General features: G+C 51.5%; 2 protein-coding genes and 1 long non-coding RNA gene across 4 annotated transcripts; 2 read left to right on the forward strand and 1 right to left on the reverse strand.

Annotated features, from left to right (window-relative positions):
• The first annotated feature begins 344 nt into the window (after window positions 1–344).
• yipf3 (Yip1 domain family, member 3) lies at window positions 345–4,841 on the forward strand. Of its 2 annotated transcripts, none has more exons than XM_072390475.1 (9): window positions 345–579; window positions 1,534–1,734; window positions 1,872–1,978; window positions 2,053–2,098; window positions 2,587–2,676; window positions 2,756–2,887; window positions 2,956–3,069; window positions 4,093–4,216; window positions 4,588–4,841. In XM_072390475.1, the coding sequence occupies exons 1-9, from the start codon at window positions 514–516 to the stop codon at window positions 4,719–4,721; spliced, it is 1,014 nt and encodes a 337-aa protein (XP_072246576.1). In that variant the 5' UTR covers window positions 345–513; the 3' UTR covers window positions 4,722–4,841. The 2 variants fall into 2 exon arrangements, with proteins under 2 accessions (XP_072246576.1, XP_072246577.1); XM_072390476.1 differs by having other exon boundaries at window positions 512–579; window positions 2,584–2,676.
• Window positions 4,842–8,372: 3,531 nt separating this feature from the next.
• Window positions 8,373–10,346, forward strand: dnph1 (2'-deoxynucleoside 5'-phosphate N-hydrolase 1). Its single transcript, XM_072390482.1, has 4 exons — window positions 8,373–8,581; window positions 9,815–9,886; window positions 9,964–10,074; window positions 10,173–10,346. The coding sequence occupies exons 1-4, from the start codon at window positions 8,446–8,448 to the stop codon at window positions 10,307–10,309; spliced, it is 456 nt and encodes a 151-aa protein (XP_072246583.1). The 5' UTR covers window positions 8,373–8,445; the 3' UTR covers window positions 10,310–10,346.
• A 4,937-nt stretch (window positions 10,347–15,283) lies between these two features.
• Window positions 15,284–19,514, reverse strand: LOC140312706 (uncharacterized). Its single transcript, XR_011916998.1, has 2 exons — window positions 17,544–19,514; window positions 15,284–17,435 (listed from the first exon to the last, which is right to left on the reverse strand). It is a non-coding gene; the product is annotated as an uncharacterized lncRNA (long non-coding RNA).
• Between the last annotated feature and the right edge of the window lie 117 nt (window positions 19,515–19,631).

The following is a 19,631-nucleotide window of genomic DNA, read 5'->3' on the forward strand; positions in this document are numbered from 1 at the left end:
TCTCAAATATGTTCTGGAAGGATCTGTCCTCCCAGAACCTTCTCTGTATTCAGGGAAAAGGAGTTTCTGGAATCAAACTGTAAATGTTCAGATTCTGAAGAAGAAAAACTGAACTTTATTTTGGTATTTAAAAAAAAAAAAGAACTCCGATCTGTTTCTGACTTCGGAAAACAAATTCTGGGCTGTTACAGAAACTTAGTTCTTATGGGTCACTCTGCCAGAACCTTAAGAAATAATTGTTTTTACTTATTGATCTGTTTTCTATTGACAGGCTTTTCGTTTAAATGCCCTCACTGAAATCTCGCGATATGTTCGACCTCCACGTCGTCTCAGTGTATGACGTACGTTAAGTAGGCGGAGTCAGTTCGGTCTGTAACGTCGTCCTCAGAAACGAAAACATTGAATCAGAGCGGATCGTGTCGAGTTTAAGGTCCATCCGTCAGTGAGCGGAACCAAAACTTCCAGGGAGCTTTAGAACCGCAGAACCGGACTCTGTGACCCACCACGGTGAAAATGTCCGCGGGCTCCGGGAGCAGGAACGCGGAACCATGGGGAAGCTTCGACGATAACCTGATCCAAGTGAGCTAAACTGATGCTAACTAACATTGTTTTTATTCGGTTAGCTAACCCTGTTATCATCTTACTAACTGACCGGTTAACTAACCCTGTTATCATCCTGCTAACTGCCTGGTTAACTAACCCTGTTATCATCCTGCTAACTGCCTGGTTAACTAACCCTGTTATCATCCCGCTAACTGCCTGGTTAACTAACCCTGTTATCATCCTGCTAACTGCCTGGTTAACTAACCCTGTTATCATCCTGCTAACTGCCTGGTTAACTAACCCTGTTATCATCCTGCTAACTGCCTGCTGCCTGGTTAACTAACCCTGTTATCATCTTACTAACTGCCTGGTTAACTAACCCTGTTATCATCTTACTAACTGCCTGGTTAACTAACCCTGTTATCATCCTGCTAACTGCCTGGTTAACTAACCCTGTTATCATCCCGCTAACTGCCTGGTTAACTAACCCTGTTATCATCCCGCTAACTGCCTGGTTAACTAACCCTGTTATCATCCTGCTAACTGCCTGCTGCCTGGTTAACTAACCCTGTTATCATCTTACTAACTGCCTGGTTAACTAACCCTGTTATCATCCTGATAACTGCCTGGTTAACTAACCCTGTTATCATCCTGATAACTGCCTGGTTAACTAACCCTGTTATCATCCTGCTAACTGCCTGCTGCCTGGTTAACTAACCCTGTTATCATCCTGATAACTGCCTGGTTAACTAACCCTGTTATCATCCTGCTAACTAACCCTGTTACCACCGTGCTGAACTGCTAACTTGCCAGTTAACTGAGGTGTTGAAGGTTCTGCTGGTTCCGGTTGAATCACTCAGAGTTCTGCAGATTAATGCGGTTCTGGTCCGTTTGTTATTAATCAGTCAGAGATGAGGCTATCAGCTGACTGACAGCTGTGACATCATGTCTGTGTGTTCTGTGATTGGCTGATGGCTGTGTGGCCTTCAGGGTGGGTCAGCCGTAATCGACATGGAGAACATGGACGACACGTCAGGCTCGAGCTTTGAGGACGTGGGCGAGATGCACCAGAGGATGAAGGAGGAGGAGGAGGTGACCGCCGAGGCGGCCGCCACCGAGGACACGGACGACGGCGAGTTCCTGGGGATGAAGGGACTGAAGGGACAACTGGGCCGTCAAGTGGCCGACGAGGTAAGGTCCTTCGCACCGACCAATCAGAGGCCGCGTAGTTCTGCTTCACTTAGTCTGTACCATAACAACGCCAAGGAGGCGGAGTCAGTTACATCTGAGGGCGGCGTTCTGAAGGCTTTCACTGTGTTCTTCTTCAGGTGTGGCAGGCAGGGAAGCGGCAGGCGTCCAGAGCCTTCAACTTGTACGCCAACATCGACATCCTGCGGCCATACTTTGACGTGGAGCCGGTCCAGGTGCGCAGCAGGTAGGACATCCACTTCCTCTTCCTGTCCGCTGCTTCCTGCTGAGGCTGGCGCTGACCTCTCTGTCTGCCCACAGGCTGATGGAGTCGCTCATACCTGTCCGCATGATCAACTTCCCCCAGGTACGCACTGCTCACCTGCACACGGTAAGACTGGCTCAGCTGTGGGTCCCACCAAACAGAACCATAAACTGATGGTTAAACATCAGCTGATCCTTCGTCTGGGTCTGCCTGCTTGGTTCTGGTCAGAACTGTCAGAACTCAGCAGCTTCCTGTGTGCTTTGGTTCTGTCACACAGTTCAGTTCATCCAGTTTTAGGCTGCAAGAAGCAGACCTCTGGGTCTTCTGATGTTATTCCAGAACCAGATTTCAGATTTCATTAAACCTTATTTATCACAAATGGGCAGCTCAGCATTCCCAGTTCTTGCAGTTTAGCCGAGCAGCCGAACCTCTCCGGACCTCCTGTGTGCCTGAGTCTGGTTCTCTGGACATTTTGCTCTAAACTAAACTAAACTAACCTAACCCAAACTAAACTAACCCAAACTAAACTCATCACACATCAGAGCTGCACAGATAACTGGTTTTAATCTGAAACTCCTGTGTGGCAGAAGATCGCAGGCGAGCTGTACGGCCCCCTGATGCTGGTCTTCACTCTGGTGGCGATCCTGCTGCATGGCATGAAGACGTCAGGAACCGTCATTGTAAGAACAAACACACCTGATAAATCCCAGCCCCAGTGAACGCAGCTTGTTCTGACCGTGCTCTGTGTTCCTGCCGCAGAGGGAGGGCACTCTGATGGGCACCGCCATCGGCACCTGCTTTGGTTACTGGCTTGGCGTCTCCTCCTTCATCTACTTCCTGGCGTACCTGGTCAACGCTCAGATCACCATGCTGCAGATGCTCTCCTTGCTGGTCGGTATCGGTACGACGTCCTCCACTCATATGGCAGCATAATGTCTGACATCTCTTCCTGTTTCCAGGGTTACGGGCTGTTTGGTCACTGCGTCGTCCTCCTGGTCACCTACAACATCCACTTCCACTTCCTGTTCTACGTGCTGTGGCTGCTGGTCGGAGGACTGTCCACGCTGCGCATGGTAGGACCGCACTTCCCATCAGCCCCGTCAGCGTGTCACTTCCTGTATGACTGACGTGTCACTTCCTGTATGACTGACGTGTCACTTCCTGTATGACTGACGTGTCACTTCCTGTATGACTGACGTGTCACTTCCTGTATGACTGACGTGTCACTTCCTGTATGACTGACGCCCCGTCAGCGTGTCACTTCCTGTGTGACTGACGTGTCACTTCCTGTATGACTGACGTGTCACTTCCTGTGTGACTGACGCCCCGTCAGCGTGTCACTTCCCGTGTCACTTCATGTATGACTGACGTGTCACTTCCTGTATGACTGACGCCCCGTCAGCGTGTCACTTCCTGTATGACTGACGTGTCACTTCCTGTATGACTGACGCCCCGTCAGCGTGTCACTTCCCGTGTCACTTCCTGTATGACTGACGTGTCACTTCCTGTGTGACTGACGCCCCGTCAGCGTGTCACTTCCCGTGTCACTTCCTGTATGACTGACGTGTCACTTCCTGTATGACTGACGCCCCGTCAGCGTGTCACTTCCTGTGTGACTGACGCCCCGTCAGCGTGTCACTTCCTGTGTGACTGACGTGTCACTTCCTGTATGACTGACGTGTCACTTCCTGTATGACTGACGTGTCACTTCCTGTGTGACTGACGCCCCGTCAGCGTGTCACTTCCTGTGTGACTGACGCCCCGTCAGCGTGTCACTTCCCGTGTCACTTCCTGTATGACTGACGTGTCACTTCCTGTATGACTGACGTGTCACTTCCTGTATGACTGACGCCCCGTCAGCGTGTCACTTCCTGTGTGACTGACGTCCCGTCAGCGTGTCACTTCCTGTGTGACTGACGTGTCACTTCCTGTATGACTGACGTGTCACTTCCTGTATGACTGACGTGTCACTTCCTGTGTGACTGACGCCCCGTCAGCGTGTCACTTCCTGTGTGACTGACGCCCCGTCAGCGTGTCACTTCCTGTATGACTGACGTGTCACTTCCTGTATGACTGACCCGGTTTCTGCCCGTCAGGTGGCGGCTCTGCTGTCCCGGACCATGGGGCAGACCCCCCGCCTGCTGCTCTGCGGGACGCTGTCGCTCCTCCACATGAGCTTCCTGCTGTACCTGCACTTCAGCTACCACCGGATCCTGGAAGGTCAGAACCAGAACCCAAACACCATCTCAGAACCTTCAAACTGAGCCACATCTCTAGAGCCAGAACCTCAGTCCAGAGACTCTGAAAAGCCTCGTCTGCAGAACCCTAACACAGAACCAGACACCAAAGGTAGCAGGTCGAACCACGGCACAGAATCAAAACAACATGAAAAACACAGGTGGAACCACAACAGAACCTGATACACGACATAACCAGAACCAGAACTTAGGACAACAAATTAGAACTCACCAGAACCTCAGAGGCCATCCTGCAAAGTACAGAGAACAGCCCTCAGGAACTGGTTCTGAGCATTTACCCGATAATGTGGCCGGTACCAACCAGAACCTGACAGCAAATGTTCTGTTTTTCAGGGCTGCTGGACTCTCTTGACGGACCCAACATGGCACCCATGCAGCGGGTGGCCCGAGACGTTCCAGAACTGATGCCGAACGGCACCATGAGGAGCCTGGGGGTTCTGCTGGGGGGCCTGGTGAGGGCCCAGTAAGTACCTGGACCAAACAATATGGACTCAAAGGTCCAAATGGACTCGGCTCTGTGTACTGGTCTTCGTCACCCGTTTGTACATTTATGTTGATCCTGATGTATTGATTGTGTACATAAAGAAATAAAAACCGTCATCACCGTCTTCACCTAACTCAGAACCCGATTCAGCAGGAAACTCAGAACCTGCAGAACCTGATTCAGCAGGAAGCTCAGAACCCGATTCAGCAGGAAGCTCAGAACCTGCAGAACCCGATTCAGCAGGAAGCTCAGAACCTGCAGAACCCGATTCACCAGGAAACTCAGAACCTGCAGAACCTGATTCAGCAGGAAGCTCAGAACCTGGTTCAGCAGGAAGCTCAGAACCTGCAGAACCCGATTCAGCAGGAAGCTCAGAACCTGCAGAACCCGATTCACCAGGAAACTCAGAACCTGCAGAACCTGATTCAGCAGGAAGCTCAGAACCTGCAGAACCCGGTTCAGCAGGAAACTCAGAACCCGATTCAGCAGGAAGCTCAGAACCTGCAGAACCCGATTCAGCAGGAAGCTCAGAACCTGCAGAACCCGATTCAGCAGGAAGCTCAGAACCTGCAGAACCTGATTCAGCAGGAAGCTCAGAACCTGATTCAGCAGGAAGCTCAGAACCTGATTCAGCAGGAAGCTCAGAACCTGATTCAGCAGGAAGCTCAGAACCTGCAGAACCTGGTTCAGCAGGAAGCTCCCTGAAGATATTTCAGAATAAAGCTCAAAGATTAATTTTTAGATGTACAGATTGAAATGATGAGTAAAGGGTTAGTGTTGGTTTCTGTTTGATGTCGGACTAAAACTCGAGTTTAACAGCTGAAGGACGTAAACATAAAAAAATTAACTGTTTGATAAATGATCACAGCACAGATGTGAAAATACAAATATCAAAGGATTGATTCAGTTTTATTTATAAAGTTCACAACAAATGTCATCTCTGGGCACTTCAGTAACACAGTCCAATTCATTCAGAGTCCAATTCATTCAGAGTCCAATTCATTCAGAGTCCAATTCATTCAGAGTCCAATTCATTCAGAGTCCAATTCATTCAGAGTCCAATTCATTCAGAGTCCAGTTCAATTAGAGTCCAATTCATTCAGAGTCCAATTCATTCAGAGTCCAGTTCAATTAGAGTCCAATTCATTCAGAGTCCAATTCATTCAGAGTTCAATTCACTTAGAGTCCAATTCATTCAGAGTCCAATTCATTCAGAGTCCAATTCAATTAGAGTCCAATTCATTCAGAGTCCAATTCAATTAGAGTCCAATTCACTTAGAGTCCAATTCATTCAGAGTCCAGTTCAATTAGAGTCCAATTCATTCAGAGTCCAATTCATTCAGAGTTCAATTCACTTAGAGTCCAATTCATTCAGAGTCCAATTCATTCAGAGTCCAATTCAATTAGAGTCCAATTCATTCAGAGTCCAATTCAATTAGAGTCCAATTCACTTAGAGTCCAATTCATTCAGAGTCCAATTCAAGCCAATTAGAGTCCAATCGGATCGAGCGTTCTGCTCCAGATTTTTCCCCGGGATCGTCCCCCTGAAGTGGAAGGAGACGATATTCCTGCCGTCAGAAAGAAAGAAACAAGGCGATGGAGACCGTTGTGCATCTCTGTTCCATAACCAGCTCATCACAGATGGAGAGGGACGCAGCTTCATCTCGCTCTGCGTTCTCCATCTTTCTGAATGCCTGAGTTTGTTGTTGTTGGCGGTGAAGACGCCAACAGGAAGTGGCTCTATTAGCGATAGCTGAAATGGGGACAGCGCCACCTATGGTACCGGGGTATGACACGCTTTGTGCCAGTGATTCCATTCATTCACCGCCATATATCCAAGGATAATTCCCCTCAGATAAGGACCCAACTGTAGCTTCAGTTAATCTCAGCATGAGGACCCCTGACTGAGATCATAATCCAATAAAATCCAATTAATTACATTCAAAATTACTACAATTCATTAATTCAGAACCAGTTCAAAAACAGTTTCCCAGCTCAGGAAACCAACAGATTTCACTGAAACTTCCCTCTGATCCAATCCCCGTCCTGAGCCTGAGGGACTGTGGAGAGAACAGATGTCCAAGCACAGAACCCTGAGGAACTCCATGACTTACTCTGGTGTGTGAGGAAGATTCTTCATTTACAAGAACAAACTGGAATCTATCAGATAAATATGACTTAAACCAGCCTAATGCAGTTCCTTTAATCCCAATAACATGTTCAAGTCTCTGTAACAGAATGCTGTGATCGATCGTATCAAATGCAGCTCTGAGATCCAACAGGACAAGAAACAAGTCCGCTATCAGAGGCTAAGAGGAGATCATTGGTAACTTTCACCAGTGCTGTTTCTGTGCTATGATGCACTCTGAATCCTGACTGAAACTCTTCAAACAGATTATTTCTATGGAAATGATCACAAAGATTGGATATAGGCCGATAATTAGCCAACACTTCTGAATCAAGAGTAGGTTTTTTAAGTAAAGGTTTAATTACAGCAACCTTAAAAGTCTGAGGTACATATCCTATCAACAAAGACCGATCGATCAGATCCAATATGGAAGTATTGATTAAGGGGAAAACCTCCTTGAACAGTCTGGTTGGGATCGGGTCTGCAGGTGAGTTTCAGATCAATACAAACACCAACATGTTCTTCTCTTTAATCCTTCAGCTGATTGGAATGACTCATAATCGCAGGTATTGATCCGAGAGGTAAAGATAGGTGAGACTCCCGGCTCAGGGGCTGGAAACAGGAAGTTAATCACACAGGAAGAACTGGGGAAGTGGAACCTGAGTTCTGTCTGCCAGGTGAGTTCAAGGTCCAAATCAGAACTGACCCTCTCCTGTAAAATGGTCAAAACCGGGTCAAATGCAAAAATAACGCGTTTTTTAAAAAAAAATTACATTTTTCTTCTATGAAGAATGAAAACAGTTGAGGAACCAGAACTTCTGTGTATTCTGCTGAAGCTTTTGTAATGATCCAAACAAACAGGAAGACCAGAACATCTGCAGGATGTTTCTGAAGAATCCACAAAAAACGGTTCATTTGAACTAAAACATGAAAACACAAATGAAGGAACTCTTTGGACCGACCCGAACCACAGAACCTCATTAGAACCAACCACACCAGCAGAACCTCAGGACAAAAACGCCCAACATGAAGGTGTTGATGGTGGAAATTCTTATTGAGCCCCGGGTGCTTAAACGCAACATCCTGTATTAATGGTACCTTTATTTTGTAAGCCGGACCGGAAGTAGTTCTGTGGTCACCTGTAACTGGTTCTTTAGTTTTCTTTAGTTTTCTTTAGTTTTCTTAACTTACAGAAGTTCAAGAAGACCCCCGGTTACAGAGCTGTAGAGTATAACCCTGTATATACTCTACAGCTCTGCACTGGTTCTGCTGCTCAGATCATCCAACTCTCAGAACTCAAATCCAGCCAAACCCTAACCCAAGAACTTCTCCTGAAAGGGGAAACACATCTAACCCGAGAACATTAACTTTTAATAGAGACCCGGTCCAATTCACCCCAGCGTCACGTCGAACTCTTCACCTTCAAGTCTCTGCTCAGGGCGAACCCCGCAGTTTATGACGTAGGGCGCCACGGGACCGCAGCGCGCAAAGAGGCGGCATCAGCACTCAGGCTCGGTTTGGACAGCAGAACCAGCAGAACGCGGGAGCAGCGGAACCAGCAGAACCAGCGGAACCCAGGATGAAGGTCTATTTCTGCGGCAGCATCCGCGGCGGCAGAGACGACGTGCACGTGTACCAGAAGATCGTGCACAAGCTGCAGAGCTACGGGAGTGTGCTGACCGAGCACGTGAGCAGCGCTGAGCTGAGCGACACAGGTCTGCACACCAGCACGCGCACAGAAACGTTTCTGAAACACACAGCAGGAGTTCTGCACTGGTCACGTGGTCTCAGGTGTTGCGTCATTAACAGGAAGTTAGAGCTGAGCCGGAGGTTTATTTAGTTCTTTTCCTGAGAGCAGGATATGTGGCTCACATATAGCCCCAAAGTATGGTGCTGCTGCTGGTTATTGGGTTATTAATGAACCGAGCCGGGCCAGAACATCTCATACAGACACAGTTCAGCGCTTTATGGAAAGAATTAAAACCCAAAGAGGAGAGCATGAACACAGGAGGACAGAGAAATAAACAGATGCTGTGAAACTTAGTCTGTTTCCCTCCTTTATTGATGGCAGCTGATTACCTTTTGTGGTGATCACACGTTTAAACTCATCACTCAGCTCCATCAGCATCTTTGTTCAGCTGCAGAGGAAAGCTCTGGTCCTGCTCTCCTTTCCTCCACCATCCACTCGTCAGGGCTTCCTTCGTTCCTGGGCACTCGGCTTGAATCGGCCTCGCTCAAAGCCCGGTTCTGTCGGGTTGAATCGGGCCTCGCTCAAAGCCCGGTTCTGTCGGGTTGAATCGGCCTCGCTCAAAGCCCGGTTCTGTCGGGTTGAATCGGCCTCGCTCAAAGCCCGGTTCTGTCGGCTTGAATCGGCCTCGCTCAAAGCCCGGTTCTGTCGGGTTGAATCGGGTTGAATCGGCCTCGCTCAGATGCAGCTGAGATGTCTGAGAGGAACGACCTGAGGCTAAAGTTGGAGATGGTGTTAGTCTAAGGGAGGCTTTCTTCAGCTCCTGGTGGAACACCTCTCAGGTGTGCAGATGTCAAAGCTCCGCCTCCTGAACCAGTCCAGGAGGTCAGCTGGTTCTGTTATCCAGAGGCTCAGTGAGGTCCGATGGTACCTGCAACCAGGTGGAGCTGACAGTCATTGATCCAAAGATGGAAAACTTAATAGAACCATATTTATTGATCAGATTATTGGTCATCTGTCCTTCCTTTCAGTTATTCTGATTGGCCCGTTAGTGCTGACTCTGCAGCTTTTTACATCACCTTGATGCACCTGCACTTCAGGTACAGGCCTGGTTCCGATGGTGTGGCTCCAGAACAGAACCCGTTTCAGGAAATGTCTGTGAAAGAAGTTATTGATCGTTTGTGTTTTATTGATTACTCACAGGGGAGCGGCTTGGTGCTCCTGTGTGATGTCACTGACCTGCTGCTCTGTCATTGGACAGGAGAGGGCGCCATGGAGGCGGGAGACCAGGCTATCCATGACCGGGATGTGGATTGGCTGCGACAGTCGGACGGTGAGAGCCGGTCGCTGTGCGATTGATTGATCGTTGAGTATCTGCAGACTCTGACCTTTGACCTGTGGGTTTCTCAGTGGTCGTTGCCGAGGTGACGCAGCCGTCTCTGGGCGTCGGCTACGAACTCGGCCGAGCTGTGGACATGAAGAAGAAGGTCCTGTGTCTGTTCAGACCGTCCTCTGGACGCAGTGAGCACACTTCCTGTTTCCTTCCTGGCCAATCAGGAAATGGCACAGTTCATGTTATTGTTCTGATTGGCTGATGATGGACTTCCTGTTTCCTGCAGCGCTGTCGGCCATGATCCGAGGAGCAGCCGACGGCGATCAGTTTGTGGTGACGGATTACAGCGAGGACGAGGTGGAGAAGGTTCTGGAAGAGTTCTTCAGCCTGAAGGAGAGTCGGACCAATCAGAACGCTGAGTGATGATGTCATGCTGAATTAAACTGATTCCACCTGAAAAGGAACGTGTGTTTCCATGACAACCAACACTCGCCTGCTCAGGACAGGCTGAATGTGAAGGGCAGTGTTTCCTTTTCCTGGGGGGGGCTGGTTTAATAAAAACATAAAATTCATTCTTTTCACTTTCACTCCATCAAATCCTCAGACACAACCATCGATATAAAGTTTCCTCTGTAAAAACAGAACGCCTTCCCCAGGAACGCCTTCCCCTGGAACGCCTTCCCCAGGAACGCCTTCCCCAGGAACGCCTTCCCCTGGAACGCCTTCCTCTGTAAAAACAGAACGCCTTCCCCAGGAACGCCTTCCCCAGGAACGCCTTCCCCTGGAACGCCTTCCCCAGGAACGCCTTCCCCAGGAACGCCTTCCCCTGGAACGCCTTCCTCTGTAAAAACAGAACGCCTTCCCCTGGAACGCCTTCCCCAGGAACGCCTTCCCCTGGAACGCCTTCCCCAGGAACGCCTTCCCCTGGAACGCCTTCCCCAGGAACGCCTTCCTCTGTAAAAACAGAACGCCTTCCCCTGGAACGCCTTCCCCAGGAACGCCCTCCCCTGGAACGCCTTCCCCAGGAACGCCTTCCCCTGGAACGCCTTCCCCAGGAACGCCTTCCTCTGTAAAAACAGAACGCCTTCCCCTGGAACGCCTTCCCCAGGAACGCCCTCCCCTGGAACGCCTTCCCCTGGAACGCCCTCCCCTGGAACGCCTTCCCCAGGAACGCCCTCCCCTGGAACGCCTTCCCCAGGAACGCCTTCCCCTGGAACGCCTTCCCCAGGAACGCCTTCCTCTGTAAAAACAGAACGCCTTCCCCTGGAACGCCTTCCCCAGGAACGCCCTCCCCTGGAACGCCCTTCCCTGGAACGCCCTCCCCGGAACGCCCTCCCCTGGAACGCCTTCCCCTGGAACGCCTTCCCCAGGAACGCCCTTCCCTGGAACGCCCTCCCCGGAACGCCCTCCCCTGGAACGCCCTCCCCTGGAACGCCTTCCCCAGGAACGCCCTCCCCTGGAACGCCTTCCCCTGGAACGCCTTCCCCTGGAACGCCTTCCCCTGGAACGCCTTCCCCTGGAACGCCTTCCCCTGGAACTCCTTCCCCTGGAACGCCCTCCCCTGGAACGCCCTCCCCTGGAACGCCTTCCCCTGGAACGCCCTCTGAACAGGGTTCGGGTTCAATAGGTGCAGTCGGACAGAGTTCTAAGAACTGCCTTCTGTGGGACCAGAAAAGACCCTGAAGGAGCTGAAATGGTTCCAGGACCTGAGGGCCTCGGTCCCTGGTTCCTGTAAGTCCGAATGAAAAAACGTTCCTGAAAAGGTTCTAGGAACTGCAGAAGGTTCCTACAGAGGGAACCAGCCTGTTCCTCTTCTGCTTCTCTTCATTTCGGCCATAGAAGGCTGCAAACTGTTCTCACAGCCTTTAAACTGTGTGTGAGAAAGTCAAATGATTAAATTGGTCCATTTCTGATCCAGGTTCTTGACCAAGAACCTGGATCAGAATCAGTGAAACTCGGTGTTAAACTCCAGGTTCAACAAACTGAGTGTATCCCTGAACTCTGACCCTCATAGTCGTGTTCGGTCCGGGTTCAGTTGCCCCGTCGCCTGCCTGCGACTCATCTTCTGCCCTCGCCGACCTTCTCCTTCCTTTACTTGAAGCTTTCGCTGGTCATTGCAAAGCTGCCGGGCCTCGCTGCTGTTAGCATGGATGCTAACCACAGCAGCACCTCTGGGTCTTTGCCTTGTTTTCAGCTGCTTTATTCACAGCAGTTATTAGCAAGGCTCGATTTAAGCGTTCAAACTTCCCACTCCTGAGGTACAGTGAATGCAGCATCATCTGGAGTTGAAGTCAGGTAAAGATGGCGGCTGACAAAAGTCCCTAAAAATCTCACCTTTAGGAGGAATAAAACCTGGAGCGTCGAGTTTTGTTTCATCGTTTCTGACTTGAATTATTTCTGGTTTATTAGACAGAAACTGATGGAGTTTCCTGAGATGTGTTGGTCTGAGGTTCATTTCAAAGAAGATGAAATCAAATCCACTTCAACATTTAAAAAATTACTTTAAAATGTGGCACAAAGTTCTCTGGAACATTTAAAACTCAGCTCAACATGAACCAGTTCTGCAGGTTCTGGTTGGTTCTGGTTGGTTCTGTCCGACCCAAACCAGGAAGACCACAGCCTCCAGCTTCAGTCCAACAGGTTTCAGAAGGAGAGAAACGCCACAGACCGCCTCCGAGAACCACGAGCGATCCGAACCACGAGCGATCAGAACCACGAATGATCAGAACCACGAGGGATCAGAACCACGAGGGATCCGAACCACGAGCGATCCGAACCACGAGCGATCAGAACCACGAGCGATCCGAACCACGAGCGATCCGAACCACGAGCGATCCGAACCACGAGCGATCCGAACCACGAATGATCCGAACCACGAGCGATCAGAACCACGAGCGATCCGAACCAGGAATGATCAGAACCACGAGCGATCCGAACCACGAGCGATCCGAACCACGAGTGATCCGAACCACGAATGATCCGAACCACGAGCGATCCAAACCACGAGAGATCCAAACCACGAGAGATCCGAACCACGAGGGATCAGAACCACGAGCGATCAGAACCACGAGCGATCCGAACCACGAGCGATCAGAACCACGAGGGATCAGAACCACGAGCGATCCGAACCACGAGCGATCCGAACCACGAGTGATCAGAACCACGAGCGATCCGAACCACGAGCGATCAGAACCACGAGCGATCCGAACCACGAGAGATCCGAACCACGAGAGATCCGAACCACGAGGGATCAGAACCACGAGCGATCAGAACCACGAGCGATCCGAACCACGAGCGATCAGAACCACGAGGGATCAGAACCACGAGCGATCCGAACCACGAGCGATCCGAACCACGAGTGATCAGAACCACGAGCGATCCGAACCACGAGCGATCAGAACCACGAGCGATCCGAACCACGAGAGATCCGAACCACGAGAGATCCGAACCACGAGGGATCAGAACCACGAGCGATCAGAACCACGAGCGATCCGAACCACGAGCGATCAGAACCACGAGGGATCAGAACCACGAGCGATCCGAACCACGAGTGATCAGAACCACGAGCGATCCGAACCACGAGCGATCAGAACCACGAGCGATCCGAACCACGAATGATCCGAACCACGAGCGATCCGAACCACGAATGATCCGAACCACGAGCGATCCGAACCACGAGCGATCCGAACCACGAATGATCCGAACCACGAGCGATCCGAACCACGAGCGATCCGAACCACGAGCGATCCGAACCACGAGCGATCCGAACCACGAATGATCCGAACCACGAGCGATCCGAACCACGAGCGATCCGAACCACGAGCGATCAGAACCACGAATGATCCGAACCACGAATGATCCGAACCACGAGCGATCCGAACCACGAATGATCCGAACCACGAGCGATCCGAACCACGAGCGATCCGAACCACGAGCGATCCGAACCACGAATGATCCGAACCACGAGCGATCCGAACCACGAGCGATCAGAACCACGAGCGATCAGAACCACGAGCGATCCGAACCACGAGCGATCAGAACCACGAGCGATCCGAACCACGAGCGATCCGAACCACGAATGATCCGAACCACGAGCGATCAGAACCACGAGCGATCCGAACCAGGAATGATCAGAACCACGAGCGATCCGAACCACGAATGATCCGAACCACGAGCGATCAGAACCACGAGCGATCCGAACCAGGAATGATCAGAACCACGAGCGATCCGAACCACGAGCGATCCGAACCACGAGTGATCCGAACCACGAATGATCCGAACCACGAGCGATCCAAACCACGAGAGATCCAAACCACGAGAGATCCAAACCACGAGAGATCCGAACCACGAGGGATCAGAACCACGAGCGATCAGAACCACGAGCGATCCGAACCACGAGCGATCAGAACCACGAGGGATCAGAACCACGAGCGATCCGAACCACGAGTGATCAGAACCACGAGCGATCCGAACCACGAGCGATCAGAACCACGAGCGATCCGAACCACGAATGATCCAAACCACGAGAGATCCGAACCACGAGGGATCAGAACCACGAGCGATCAGAACCACGAGCGATCCGAACCACGAGTGATCAGAACCACGAGCGATCCGAACCACGAGCGATCAGAACCACGAGCGATCCGAACCACGAATGATCCGAACCACGAGCGATCAGAACCACGAGCGATCCGAACCACGAGCGATCAGAACCACGAGGGATCAGAACCACGAGCGATCCGAACCACGAGTGATCAGAACCACGAGCGATCCGAACCACGAGCGATCCGAACCACGAATGATCCGAACCACGAGCGATCCGAACCACGAATGATCCGAACCACGAGCGATCCGAACCACGAGCGATCCGAACCACGAATGATCCGAACCACGAGCGATCCGAACCACGAGCGATCCGAACCACGAGCGATCCGAACCACGAGCGATCCGAACCACGAATGATCCGAACCACGAGCGATCCGAACCACGAGCGATCCGAACCACGAGCGATCAGAACCACGAATGATCCGAACCACGAATGATCCGAACCACGAGCGATCCGAACCACGAATGATCCGAACCACGAGCGATCCGAACCACGAGCGATCCGAACCACGAGCGATCCGAACCACGAATGATCCGAACCACGAGCGATCCGAACCACGAGCGATCAGAACCACGAGCGATCAGAACCACGAGCGATCCGAACCACGAGCGATCCGAACCACGAGTGATCAGAACCAGAGGCCTCAAAGGTTCCTGATGAACTCCACAGAACCCAAACAGAACCCATCAGAACTCTGCAGCAGGGACACCAGGACCCGTTTCCTTACCTGTTCAGGGTATCCCATCATGCACCGGGACGCTCCTGCGGGGAATGAAACCCGGAGGCGGAGCTACGTTTAAAATATTTTATTTGTTTAAAATATACATTGTTTACAAATTGAGAAAATAAAGTCATTAGTAGAGGTCTAACAGTCAGAGATTTCTCCCCAACAGGAAGTGAAACTAAAGACGAGGAAAGAGCGGTCCGGCTGGGCCCGGGAGCACCTGGGCCCAGGTGAGAGGTCGGCGGCCTCAGAGACAGCACCTGTAGATGGACAGCGAGGAGGCGGGGCTACAGGCGAGTCCAGGTGAGGCCGCGTCCTCGGTTCAACACAAATACCACAACTAATGGGGCGCAGACCGCCTTTCAGCACCAACGAAGAAGAAGAGGAGGAAACCTGAACACTGCGACGGCGTTTTCATGACGATGACAACGTGAAACGTGAGTGACGGCGTCCGTCTGAAGCTTCATCAGCTGCATCTGACAACCGAGGCGGCGACATCATCCAGACCCTCACCTGCAAACTGAACCGGTCCAGACCGACCGCACCTTCCAGTGATGCATGCTGGGACGCGGACCGGCTACTTCCTGTTCCAAGTTTAATAACTGCTGGTCAATACTGCTGAAAGGTTAGATTTAAACAGGAAGTGATCCACTTATTGATAATCAGTTATGGGGAGCTGAAGGGGACCTCGGCTGAGGTGGCGCCACGTCTCCAATTATACTGAAGAAGAAGAAATGCAGAAAGGAGCTCGATTTATAGCAGGAGCCCACGCCCTTCTGATGAAGTATTCAGCACTTTCTCTGCCTCACACTTCTGGTCTTTGTGGAGGACCCTCAGGTCCCCAGACGCCTGGTTCTGACCAGGATGCCTGGTTCTGACCAGGACGCCTGGTTCTGACCCAGACGCCTGGTTCTGACCCAGACGCCTGGTTCTGACCCAGACGCCTGGTTCTGACCAGGATGCCTGGTTCTGACCAGGATGCCTGGTTCTGCCCCAGACGCCTGGTTCTGACCAGGATGCCTGGTTCTGCCCCAGACGCCTGGTTCTGCCCCAGGACGCCTGGTTCTGCCCCAGACGCCTGGTTCTGCCCCAGACGCCTGGTTCTGCCCCAGGACGCCTGGTTCTGACCCAGACGCCTGGTTCTGACCCAGACGCCTGGTTCTGGCCCAGACGCCTGGTTCTGACCCAGACCGGTCCCGTCCTACAGCTGGTGCTGCACACACCGTCCTCACAAAGACACAAAAACAACTTCACCGAGAAGGAAAAAGATGAATAATTGAACAGCAGCTGATGAGAAACAGGAGGAAGGTGGGGGGGCGAGATGTTTCTGAGCCGTTAAAGGAGCATTTCCCCCGTTTTATTCTCACCTGACAGGCAGGCGGCCATAAAACAATCTTAAAATGAGACGATCTCAGAGACGCTTTCAGTGGATTCATCCACAGAACCAGCTGCGAACCCCTCAGAACGGTTCCCCCGCCGGCAGTAATGACCCGATAAGTAATAACCAATAAAACCCAAAAGGAAAGGGGAGGGGGGGGTGGAGCGAGCCATGGATGGAACCGATTCGGTCACACGGCACCATCAGCTCAGAAAGAAGGAATTTGGGATGTTGGTCGAAGCCAAACCAATGAAAGAGAATCACTGGGTGTGACCTCATTGTTGCCGGGCAGAAGAGAAAGAAAAGGCTCAACCAGAAACTGAGTGAACAGAAGCCTGCGCAGTTCAACTGTAAAATTCCCTTTTCCCGAATAAACTGTTGGATAAATACTGACACGACCAGACCTCGATATTTTTACACAAGTTTAACCTCCGAGACAGAAAATAACGCGTTTCTATACGTCTGTTTGCACAGTTTAGCCTTTACATGGTTAATAACTTTAACTGGTTAATAAACTCTGTTCTAAAGTTTAACTTCATGTTGTGGTCGTTATTAGTTTTAGTGTTAAGAAGCCCTGACCTGAACACACCTGAACGCACCTCTGAACGCACCTGAACGCACCTCTGAACGCACCTCTGAATGCACCTCTGAACACACCTGAACGCACCTCTGAACACACCTGAACGCACCTCTGAACGCACCTCTGAACGCACCTCTGAACGCACCTCTGAACGCACCTCTGAACGCACCCGAACGCACCTCTGAACGCACCTCTGAACGCACCTCTGAACGCACCTCTGAACGCACCTCTGAACGCACCTGAACGCACCTCTGAACGCACCTCTGAACGCACCTGAACTGGGCGCTCCACACTCAGGACGCCTCAGTGTTACTCCGTGTCCCATCATGCATCAGTGGCGCTCGTCTGAACGCACCTCTGAACGCACACCTGAACGCACCTGAACGCACCTCTGAACGCACCTGAACACACCTCTGAACGCACCTCTGAACGCACCTCTGAACGCACCTCTGAACGCACCTGAACTGGGCGCTCCACACTCAGGACGCCTCAGTGTTACTCCGTGTCCCATCATGCATCAGTGGCGCACCTCTGAACGCACCTCTGAACGCACCTCTGAACGCACCTCTGAACGCACCTCTGAACGCACCTGAACACGCACCTGAACGCACCTGAACGCACCTCTGAACGCACCTGAACACGCACCTGAACGCACCTGAACGCACCTCTGAACGCACCTCTGAACGCACCTCTGAACGCACCTCTGAACGCACCTGAACGCACCTCTGAACGCACCTGAACACGCACCTGAACGCACCCGAACGCACCTCTGAACGCACCTCTGAACGCACCTCTGAACGCACCTCTGAACGCACCTCTGAACGCACCTCTGAACGCACCTCTGAACGCACCTCTGAACGCACCTGAACGCACCTCTGAACGCACCTCTGAACGCACCTCTGAACGCACCTCTGAACGCACCTCTGAACGCACCTGAACACGCACCTGAACGCACCTCTGAACGCACCTCTGAACGCACCTCTGAACGCACCTCTGAACGCACCTCTGAACACACCTGAACGCACCTCTGAACACACCTCTGAACGCACCTGAACGCACCTCTGAACGCACCTCTGAACACACCTGAACGCACCTCTGAACGCACCTCTGAACGCACCTGAACGCACCTCTGAACGCACCTGAACGCACCTCTGAACGCACCTCTGAACGCACCTGAACGCACCTGAACTGGGCGCTCCACACTCAGGACGCCTCAGTGTTACTCCGTGTCCCATCATGCATCAGTGGCGCTCGTCTGAACACGGCCAGTTCACAGGATCAGACAGCAGAGCGTCTGATGAAGCTTCTGAGACTAAAACACGAAGAAGAAAAAGTCAAACTAATGTTTGGACGCTCTGAGCTTCCATACAGTCGCTGATTTCAGACTGAAGAGGAGCTCAATCAGTTAGTCAACCAATTTAATACAAAGTAAAAGTGTGAAACATCTTATTGATTTGGACAAAAATCAGACGTTTGAAGACATCTGACAAACAAGTGATCAGTGATCGATTAGTTCAGAAACAATCAATAAGGAGAGCATTTGTTTAAGCTTTCATCTATACAATTAACATTCAAAAATCAAGACTTTCAGTTGCTAACGAAGGTCAAGGCTGATCAATACTCTGATCAGTAAGCACAAAGTGGAGCGAAATTCGAACAGATGTCGGATTAATCAATTGATCAGTGGATCAATCACGGGTGATCGGTGAGTCACAATCGGAGCTGTGAGGAGGCAGCAAGTCGACATTCGATCTCTCACTCCAGAGAAGAAGAAGAAGAAGAAGAAGAAGACGTATGGAGGCCCAGAGGTGCCAAAACCACTCCTCCTGTCAGATCTATTGATCTGTAGGAGTCAGACAGCTCCACCTGTCAGATCTATTGATCTGTAGGAGTCAAACAGCTCCACCTGTCAGATCTATTGATCTGTAGGACTCAGACAGCTCCACCTGTCAGATCTATTGATCTGTAGGAGTCAGAACCGTCTGTTTCTGGCACCAATGGGCTTCGGTACTCAAACAAACAAACAAACAAAAAAGCAGAACAAATCAATAAAATCCAAACATGGTTGTCTCATGACAGCAGATCAATACTTCTGATTTCACAACAAAGGAAAAAACAAACCAAAACAACAAAGGTACATTCCAGATGAGGCTCCGCCCCCGGTCCTGTCTTCATGGAGGAGGTCAGAGTCCAAGGTCAGCTGACCGGCCGGTGTCACATGACCAGCGGCCGGCGTCACACGACCAGCGGCCGGCGTCACACGACCAGCGGCCGGCGTCACACGACCAGCGGCCGGCGTCACACGACCAGCGGCCGGGGTCACGCGACCAGCGGCCGGCGTCACACGACCAGCGGCCGGCGTCACGCGACCAGCGGCCGGGGTCACGCGACCAGCGGCCGGCGTCACGCGACCAGCGGCCGGCGTCACGCGACCAGCGGCCGGCGTCACGCGACCAG

This window comes from Leuresthes tenuis, unplaced genomic scaffold (assembly GCF_036924035.1).
Source record: "Leuresthes tenuis unplaced genomic scaffold, fLeuTen1.0.hap1 SCAF_8, whole genome shotgun sequence".
NCBI lineage: Eukaryota > Metazoa > Chordata > Actinopteri > Atheriniformes > Atherinopsidae > Leuresthes > Leuresthes tenuis.

Excerpts from the sequence above, each read along its gene's own strand:
- dnph1 (XM_072390482.1), top strand. The coding sequence starts at position 8,446 with ATGAAGGTCTATTTCTGCGGCAGCATCCGCGGCGGCAGAGACGACGTG. Across the intron at positions 8,582-9,814 it reads CGCTGAGCTGAGCGACACAG|GAGAGGGCGCCATGGAGGCG; the intron begins GTCTGCACACCA and ends GTCATTGGACAG. Across the intron at positions 9,887-9,963 it reads TTGGCTGCGACAGTCGGACG|TGGTCGTTGCCGAGGTGACG; the intron begins GTGAGAGCCGGT and ends TGGGTTTCTCAG.
- yipf3 (XM_072390476.1), top strand. The coding sequence starts at position 514 with ATGTCCGCGGGCTCCGGGAGCAGGAACGCGGAACCATGGGGAAGCTTC. Across the intron at positions 2,677-2,755 it reads AGACGTCAGGAACCGTCATT|AGGGAGGGCACTCTGATGGG; the intron begins GTAAGAACAAAC and ends TTCCTGCCGCAG. Across the intron at positions 3,070-4,092 it reads GACTGTCCACGCTGCGCATG|GTGGCGGCTCTGCTGTCCCG; the intron begins GTAGGACCGCAC and ends TCTGCCCGTCAG.